General features: G+C 43.1%; 1 protein-coding gene across 1 annotated transcript in view; it reads left to right on the top strand.

Annotated features, from left to right (window-relative positions):
• The first annotated feature begins 2,415 nt into the window (after positions 1 to 2,415).
• The window catches only part of LOC106567143 (von Willebrand factor A domain-containing protein 5B1), a 68,996-nt gene continuing 61,595 nt past the window's right edge, over positions 2,416 to 9,816 (top strand). The window contains exons 1-6 of the mRNA XM_082959726.1: positions 2,416 to 2,598; positions 2,864 to 3,025; positions 3,327 to 3,549; positions 3,895 to 4,049; positions 5,500 to 5,631; positions 6,824 to 6,948. Coding sequence (XP_082815852.1) covers positions 2,460 to 2,598; positions 2,864 to 3,025; positions 3,327 to 3,549; positions 3,895 to 4,049; positions 5,500 to 5,631; positions 6,824 to 6,948 — 936 coding nt within the window. The 5' untranslated portion in view covers positions 2,416 to 2,459. The remainder of the gene's footprint in view (positions 2,599 to 2,863; positions 3,026 to 3,326; positions 3,550 to 3,894; positions 4,050 to 5,499; positions 5,632 to 6,823; positions 6,949 to 9,816) is intronic.

Genomic DNA, 9,816 nt, shown 5'->3' with positions numbered 1-9,816 from the left:
TAGAAGCTCAGGCAATGACTCTCCGGACACGACAGACCCAGAACACCACATACAGTACCAGTCAAAAATGTGGACACACCTACTCATTCAAGTTTTTTTTTACTATTTTTACTATTTTCTACATTGTAGAATAATAGTGAATACATCAAAACTATGAAATAACACATATGGAATCATGTCATAACCAAAAAGGTGTTAAACAAATCAAAATATATGTATTTTATTTTAGATTCTTCAAAGTAGCCACCTTTTGCCTTGATGATAGCTTTGCACACTCTTGGCATTCTCTCAACCAGCTTCACCTGGAATGCTTTTTCAACAGTCTTGAATGAGTTCCCACATATGCTAAGCATTTGTTGGCTGCTTTTCCTTCACTCTGCGGTCCAACTCATCCCAAACCATCTCAATTGTTTTGAGGTCATGTGATTGTGGAGGCCAGGTCATCTGATGAAGCACTCCCATCACTCTCCTTCTTGGTCAAATAGCCCTTACACAGCCTGGAGGTGTGTTAGGTCATTGTCCTGTTGAAAAACAAATGATAGTCCTATTAAGCACAAACCAGAAGGGATGGCCTATTGCTGCAGAATGCTGTGGTAGCCATGCTGGTTAAGTGTGCCTTGAATTCTAAATAAATCATAGACAGTGTCACCAGCAAAGCACCCCCACACATCACACCTCCTCCTCCATGCTTCACGGCGGGAACTACACATGCGGAGATGATCTGTTCACCTACTCTGCATCTCACAAAGACACGGCGGTTGGAACCAAAAATCTCAAATGTGGACTCATCAGACCAAAGGACAGATTTCCACCGGTCTAATGTCATTTGCTCATGTTTCTTGGCCCAAGCAAGTATCTTCTTCTTATTGGTGTCCTTTAGTAGTGGTTTCTTTGCAGCAATTCGATCATGAAGGCCTGATTCACGCAGTCTCCTCTGAACAGTTGATGTTGAGATGTGTCTCTGTGAAGCATTTATTTGGGCTGCAGTTTCTGAGGCTGGTAACTCTAATGAACTTATCCTCTGCAGCAGAGGTAACTGGATATTCCTTTCCTGTGGTGGTCCTTATGAGAGCCAGCTTCATCATAGTGCTTAAGGTTTTTGCGACTGCACTTAAAGAAGCTTTCAAAGTTCATGAAATGTTGCGGATTGACTGACCTTCATGTCTTAAAGTAATGATGGTCTGTCGTTTCTCTTTGCTTATTTGAGCTGTTCTTGCCATAATATGGACTTGGTCTTTTACCAAATAGGGCAATCTTCTGTATTCCACCCATACCTTGTCACAACACAACTGATTGGCTCAAATGCATTAAGAAGGGTTAGGGTTACTTTTCATTTAAATGTATTCCAGGTTACTACCTCATGAAGCTGGTTGAGAGAATGCCAAGAGTGTGCAAAGCTGTCATCAAGGCAAGGTGTGGCTACTTTGAAAAATTTCAAATATATATTTGTATAACACATTTTTTCCATATGTGATATGTGTTATTTCATAGTTTATGTCTTCACTATTATTCTACAATGTAGAAAATAGTAAAAATAAAGAAAATCCCTTGTATGAGTAGGTGTGTCCAAACTTTTGACTGGTAATAAAGGTTGAGCTGCCATGTCACATGACATTTGCATGAACATTTTGGCCATAAGCATTGTCCACTTCTCATAGCCACATCTCATCTCACACACTCATTCATGCAATATTCTACCAGACCAGTGCAACTTTGATGTTTATCCTCTGTTTGTTGGATGAGACATGCTTTTTCTATAGTGGGAACTTGAAATGTTGTGTCCTGAATATAACCTTGGACAAATGTGTTATATTGTTTTTTTCTGCCTTTGCCTTACATGTAGATCAGAGACCCCCACTCATGTCATACTACAGTAAAAAACATGATCTATCTATCTCTAATGTTTTTTTTTTTCATTTTCAATCACTTTTGTAGTCTAAGCATGCATGTACTGAACTGATAGTTTTAATTTCCCTGTGGTTTTACTGTCTGGGCCTGCCTGCAGGGATGTAACGTTTTGGGCTCCTGAGTGGGGCAGCGGTCTAAGGCACTGCATCTCAGTGCTAGAGGCGTCACTACAGACACCCTGATTTGAATCCAGGCTGTATTACAACCGGCTGTGATTGGGAGTCCCATAGGGCGGCGCACAATTGGCCCAGCGTCGTCCGGGTTTGGACGGTGTAGGCCGTCATTGTAAATAAGAATTTGTTCTTAACTGACTTGCCTAGTTAAATAAAGTTTGGATTTATTTGAAAGGCATTTATAAGGCCCACTCTGTTTTCTTTGATGTTATTGCTGGATAACAACACGAGAGAGGATATCAGAGCTTATAATGAAAGCTGTTTGTTTGTTTAATTGTTTTTTTCTGAGTTATTAAAAATGTGTCTGAACAATTTGTTATTTACCCCCAGTCTATGATTGGTAATGAAAAGAAACTCAAACATAAAAGAAGCATCACCATGCCAGGCCTGATCAACAAGGAGAGGCAGATTGCTCTGCCTCTCAGTGTCTCTGAGATCACTTCCTGTGTCAGAGGTTACACTCTAGCCCTGACAGCATCCATGACCTACAACAACTTCGAGGACCATCCTATTGAAGGTGAGAACCTCATTTGTTAGTATATACAACAAAGTAAGATCATTACTACAAGTGATCATGAACATTCTCTGGGGGGCTTATACAAATGTGCTTAAAATTATTATTCTGAATTTACTTCCCTTGTAGCCTCCAGAGCTTCCACAAGGCTTCTCAATGTAAACATTAACATAGGCACTGTCCGGGGGCTGTATTAACATAATTGAGTTAGTTTGACTTAATTGCCTGATTGCCTCTGGTTAATGTTACCTGTCTTCATTTGATGCAGGTATCTTCATTTACCCACTGGAAGAATGCTCTACTGTTGTGGGATTCGAGGCTATGATCTCCAGCCAAATAATAACAGTGCAAATCAAAGACAAGTCCAAGATGGATGACTGTTACTTTGATTGCTGCACTACAGCTAACGGAGCCCTTCAGAGTGGCAGTGGTAAGAATGTGTCTCACGTCATGTCACCTCTGAAGGTTAGAGGAATCGTCACAAACTGTCATGAAGTGGTCAGTGGTTCTGTAGCCTGGCCACAGATCTCTTTGTGCCATCTTGCCAACTCCTATGGTCATTTGTGTGACAATGACAATTGGAGATGGCAAGACAGTCCAAACAGAGACCAGTCTAGTGTTTTTGGTTCCAACTATGTATCTAGAATATAATCCAGTGAATAATGATAATATTGCTCAGAAAAATACAAAACATTACCATTTATGTGAGTTGTTCTGCTATGGTATTCCAGGACAGATAGTGCTGGACGAGGACTTGGAGAGGACGGTGTTGGTGGTGAATCTGGGGGTCATCCCACCTCTGGAGACGGTCAACGTGCTGGTCAGCACTTCCTCTGAGCTACCCACCCTGCCGGACGGGGGAATCCGTGTCACGTCACCCTCCGTGTGCACCCCGAGGGTCCAGAGGACCATCAACGAGGAGCAGGGACTCTCCCCTAACTTCCAGAACAGAACGTAAGAATGCTGTGACAGTGTGTCATCATCATAACCACAACTGAATGTCAACGCTGTCTTGTCCAAATAAAACATCTATGGAGCCATTTTGATCTATAAAGGAAACTTGATCTTTATTTTTTATTTTATTTTACCCCTTTTTCTGCCCAATTTCGTGGTATCCAATGGGTAGTTACAGTCTTGTAACTCTTGAGTCTTGAAGTATCCCTTTGACTGTGAACTTAGAATTTAAGTTATTCACTCACCTTCCGGTATTAGACTCATTATTTTAAATGTTCTAGACAGAGAAAGAGCTGACTCGTGGACAATACATTATATGATTTTGTATTCTGGTATTTTGCACAGGAGGGATAGGCATAATTGTGCCCTGGGTCCACATGAACAGACACCCATAAATCCCCAGCTGTGCATGGCCCTGCTACTGGAGGAAGAGGCCATCAACTCCATCGACTATGAGTTTAGCTTCCAGCTGGAGATCAGAGCCCCCTATCTCCTTGCAGGTCAGAGACACAACACACAACCATCTACACATTGCAGTTTATTTGTATAATAATAAATGCAATTTATGTTATTGACCAACAGTGACTTGCATACCGATATAGACATCCTTCCACTATGAGTAAAAAGCTACCTCCACACACAAACAGGATTTATTTGAGTATTTCTGTGATACACTACATGACCAAAAGTATGTGGACACCTGCTTGTTTTTGCATCTCATTCCAAAATCATGGCATTAATATGGAGCTGGTCCCTCCTTTGCTGCTATAACAGCCTCCACTCTTCTTGGAAAGCGTTCCACTTGATGTTGGAACATTTGCTGCGGGGACTTCCATTCAGCCATAATAGCATTAGTGTGGTCTGGCACTGATGTTGGGCGATTAGGCCTGGCTCGCAGTCGGCATTCCAATTCATCCCAAAGGGGTTTGATGGGGTTTCGGTCAGGGCTCTGTGCAGGCCAGTCAAGATCTTCCACACCAATCTTGACAAAGCATTTCTGTATGGACCTCGCTTTATGCATGGGGCCATTGTCATGCTGAAACAGGAAAGGGCCTTCCCCAAACTGTTGCCACAAAATTGGAAGCACAGAATCATCTACAATGTCATTGTATTCTGTATCGTTAAGATTTCCCTTCACTGGAACTAAGGGGCCTAGCCCGAACCATGAAAAATAGCCCCAGAGCATTATTCCTCCTCCACCAAACTTTACAGTTGGCACTATGCATTCTGGCAGATTCGTCCATCGGACTGTCAGATGGTGAAGTGTGATTCACCACTCCAGAGAATGCGTTTCCACTGCTCCAGAGTCCAATGGCGGCAGCTTTACACCACTCCAGCTGACGCTTGGCATTGCGCATGGTGATCTTAGGCTTGTGTGCAGCTGCTTGGCCATGGAAACCCATTTCATGAAGCTCCCGATGAACAGTTCTTATGCTGACGTTGCTTCCAGAGGCACTTTGGAACTTGGTAGTGAGTGTTGCAAACAAGGACAGACAATTTTTACACGCTTCAGCACTCGGCAGTCCCGTTATGTGAGCTTTGGTGGCCTTTCACTTTGTGGCTGAGCCGTTGTTGCTCCTAGAGGTTTCCACTTCACAATAACAGCACTTACAGTTGACTAGGGCAGCTCTAGCAGGGCAGAAATATGACGAACTGACTTGTTGGAAAGTTGGCATCCTATGACGGTGCCACGTTGAAGGTAACGGAGCTCTTCAGTAAGGCATTCTACTGCCAATGTTCGTTTATGGAGATTGCATGGCTGTGTGCTCGAATTTATACATCTGTCAGCAACGGGTGTGACTGAAATGGCCGAATCCACTCATTTGAAGGGTGTCCACATACTTTTGTATATAGCGTATGTCTTTGTCAAGTGAAATCACAGTGGATGCCACTGTTTATTCTACACTGTAGATTCTACACTGTAGATGCTTTAAAGGTGTTTTTGTGCAGGTGTGGAGAGCCCCTCTCATGCGATCCGGGCTGACGCAGACCCCCTGGCCCGCTCAGCCACCAGCGTTGTCATCACCCTGGCTGACAAATACACTTATGACTGCCCTGTGGAGATCCTCATCTACCCCAGCGGTGGGTACTGCACTTTAGTAGACACACCATCCACCACCCACCACTCAGCCTGGCAGACACTACGATTACTCACTCCTCTTCAAAATACAGTATCACATACCCAGAAAAGACCAGTGTTTACCTGTCCTCATTGTTAAATCATCAACTATCTGCAGCAAACCATTCATTTAGCTAAGCCCTGTTATTTATATGAGGACAGTTAATCAGATTACATGGGCGGGAATCATCAGCCTCTCTCTCTCTCTCTGCATATCTGTTCACCCTCAGCCCCTCTCCTCCATCGACCCTCCACCTTGTGCAAATGTATGAGCTATCCTTGGGCTTACCCAGCCACACACTCTCTCTCTCTGCATATCTGTTCACCATCAGCCCCTCCAGTCCATCCACCCTCCACCTTGTGCAAATGTATGAGCTGTCCTCGGGCTTACCCAGCCACCCACCCACTCTCTCTCTCTCGCTCACTCTCACTCTCTGTCTCCCTCCCTTTCTCTCTATCTCTCCCCCCTCTTGCTCTCTTTCGCTGTCTATCTATCCTCTCCTGGTTGTCTTGACCTATGCATGGACCAGTTGTCTCCCAGAGGCAATAATAAATCCCCAGATTGCTTATTCAATAGGCGCTAAGAGATGGCTTTGTCTACAAACAGACCTGGGGCCTGTTGCTCGCTGTGCAATTCAGTTCAGCCCGATGTGGTGCTGGGGTTTCAATCTCATCAAGGAAATTGCTGAGCTCAACCAAATGGATGGCGCAGCGGTTTAACTGACTTGCCTAGTTAAATAAAGGTTAAATAAAAATAGGGAGATGGAGTGCTTGCCATTTTTTCCTCAGTATTGGTATAGGTAAATTAACTTGAATGATTTTGAAAAATGATTGTCGGTTTTCAAAGAAAACGTCATTGATTTAGTAAATGGTCAATAAACGGTCAATAAAAACAGCTCGCCGTAAAGTTCACTGCAGAGAGATGTTTTGAGAGATGCCTGTGGAGAGCAGAATGTGAGCAGGAAATAACAGTAATGGGACTATCATTTTGACTCCGACATCATTACAACTTGGAAATCTAAATCCAAGACGGACTTCTGTGACAGAAAAAAGATGTACTATATCTAGCCACTATCTAGCTCATACTGAAACATGCTTGTTGTCTAGGTGATACTGTATCACAGTCTAATGGCCACAATCTCCTCTTCTGTCTAGATCCTCATCTGCCACATGTGCTGATTGAGGATGGAGACATGACACTGGAGGAGTACGATGATCACCTCGCGGGGAAGAGTGACTTCATCAAGGCCACCAAGAAGGACTCCAGCAATGAAAAGAAAGTGAGTGCTGCATCAGATCTGATATGCATCTTACACAGCAGCCTTAATGAGAGACACAGAAACAGCTGATAGAAAATGACTTTTAGATTAAACAGACTTTGTAAAATGGCAAGATGCTGCTTATAATTTAAGAAGAAAAGTGTGTAGCATAATAAATATTTAATTATACTCATCAGACAATAAGACCTTCTGCAAATATTATTTTACACATAAAAAAAAATAAAACAGTACATCATATAACATTATTACACCACTACTTATCTACATTACAAAATGTTCCGCTGTTCCATAAGGTGTATTTTTATCATTTAAGAAAAATATGATGTTACTGCTTGCATCAGTTACCTGATGTAACAGTGTAGGTTCCGTCCCTCTCTTCGCCCCAACCTGGGCTCGAACCAGGGACCCTTGCATACATCAACAACTGACACCCACGAAGCATCGTTACCCATCGCGCCACAAAAGCCGCGGCCCTTGTAACGCAAGGGAAACAACCACTTCAGGTCTCAGAGCGAGTGACGTCACTGATTGAAACGCTATTAGCGCGCACCACTGCTAACTAACTAGCCATTTCACATCGTGGAATAGACGTGGAATAGAGTTCTTTGTAGTCGAGGCTTTATGTAGTACTGTGCACCTCCCATAGTCTGTTCTGGACTTGGGGATTGTGAAGAGACCTCTGGTGTCATGTCTTGTGGGGTGTGCATGGGTGTCCAGTAGTGCTAGTAGTTTAAACAGACAGCCCAGTGCATTCAGCTTGTCAACACTTCTTACAAAAACAAGTAGCGATGAAGTCAATCCCTCCTCCACTTTAAGCCATGAGACATTGACATACATAATTATTGTTAATGTTAGCTCTCCGTGTACACTTAAGTGCCAGACGTGCTGCCCTGTTCTGAGCCAATTGTAATTTTCTTATGTTCCTCTTTGTGGCACCTGACCACATGACTGAACAGTAGTCCAAGTGCGATAAAACTAGGGCCTGTAGACCTGCCTTGTTGATAGTGTTGTTAAGAAGGGAGAGCAACGCTTTATTATGGACAGACTTCTCACCATATTATCTACTGTTGTATCAACATCCAGGGTTATTCCAAGCAGTTTAGTCACCTCAACTTGTTAATTTCCACATTATTTATTACAAGATTTAGTTGAGGTTTAAGGTTTAGTGAATGATTTGTCCCAAATACAATGCTTTTAGTTTTAAAAATATTTAGGACTAACGTATTCCTTGCCACCAATTCTGAAACTAACTGCAGCCATTTCAGTTGCTGAAGTGTATAGTTTTGAGTCATCTGCATACATAGACACACTGGCTTTACTCAAAGCCAGTGGCATGTCATTAGTAAAGATTGAAAGAAGTAAGGGTCCTAGACAGCTGTCCTGGGGAATTCCTGATTCAACCTGGATTATGTTGGAGTGGCTTCCATTAAATAACACCCTATGTGTTCTTTTAGACACGTAACTCTTTATCCACAATATAGCAGGGGGTGTAAAGCCATAACACATACGTGTTTCCAGCAGCAGACTATGACCAAGGAACACCTTCAGTGCTCAATTGTCTCCACCAATTTTTGTCCTCAAACAATTCGATTTTCTGATTTTAAGCATTCAACTTCAAAAAAAAATATTCTTTGTTGACTGTTGCTGGGTGTTATCATCCACCATCAGCACCGGCCTGTACCCTACCTGTCCTAAGGTCTCTCCTGGCCCCTTACACTAAGTCTGAATTTGTCCTACTAGGTGATCTAAACTGGGACATGCATAAACCACCTGACCAGGTCCTAAAGCAATGGGACTCCCTAAATCTTTCTCAGATTATTACCAATCCCACATGGTATGACTCCAAACACCCAGAAAAGGTTACTCTCCTTGATGTTATCCTCACAAATAATCCTGATAGGTATCAGTCGGGTGTTTTTTATAATGACCTTAGTGATCACTGTTTTACAGCCTGTGTTCGTAATGGCTGCTCAGCGAAACGACCTGTCCTTATTTGTCATAGACGCCTGCTAAAAACCTTTAATGAGCAAGCCTTCTCTCATGACCTATCCTCTGTAAATTGCTATAGAATCAGCTTTATCCCTTCTGTCGAAGACGCTTGGAACTTATTTTTTAATATTTTCTGTGGTATTGTTAACAAACACGCCCCCGTAAAGAAAATTAGTTATTAAAAACAGGTTCAGCGCCTGGTTCGACCGTGATCTGGCAGAGTTACTCCACCTCAAGAATTCCATTTGGTGAAAGGCTTGGCACATGCATAATCAGGCTGACAGGCTCTCGTTCAGGCAAATGAGAAATAAGTGCACTCAGGCTATCCGGAAGGCCAAAGTTAGTTACTTGAAGGAGCCGTTTTCTCTCTGTGGGTCTAAGAACATCTGGAAAATGGTTAAAGACATGGAGAATAAACCCTCCTCCTCACAGCTGCCCATGTCGCTTAACCCGTTGGGGGTAGGGGGCAGTATTGACACGGCCGGATAAAAAACGTACCCGATTTAATCTGGTTACTACTCCTGCCCAGTAACTAGAATATGCATATAATTATTGGCTTTGGGTAGAAAACACCCTAAAGTTTCTAAAACTGTTTGAATGGTGTCTGTGAGTATAACAGAACTCATATGGCAGGCAAAAACCTGAGAAGATTCCTTACAGGAAGTGCCCTCTCTAACAAGATCTTGTTCTTCTTGTCTCTGTTTATTGAAGACTGAGGATCTTTGCTGTAACGTGACACTTCCTACGGCTCCCATAGGCTCTCAGAGCCCGGGAAAAAGCTGAATGATATCGAGGCAGCCCCAGGCTGAAACACATTTACGCTTTTGGCAAGTGGCCGATCAGAGGACAATGGGCTTAGGCGCGTGCACGAGTCGACCC

The sequence above is a fragment of the Salmo salar genome, chromosome 13, assembly GCF_965601325.2.
Source record: "Salmo salar chromosome 13, fSalSal1, whole genome shotgun sequence".
Lineage (NCBI taxonomy): Eukaryota > Metazoa > Chordata > Actinopteri > Salmoniformes > Salmonidae > Salmo > Salmo salar.
The sequence above is the reverse complement of the archived record's forward strand: the minus strand, read 5'-3'. Positions and strand labels throughout refer to the sequence as shown.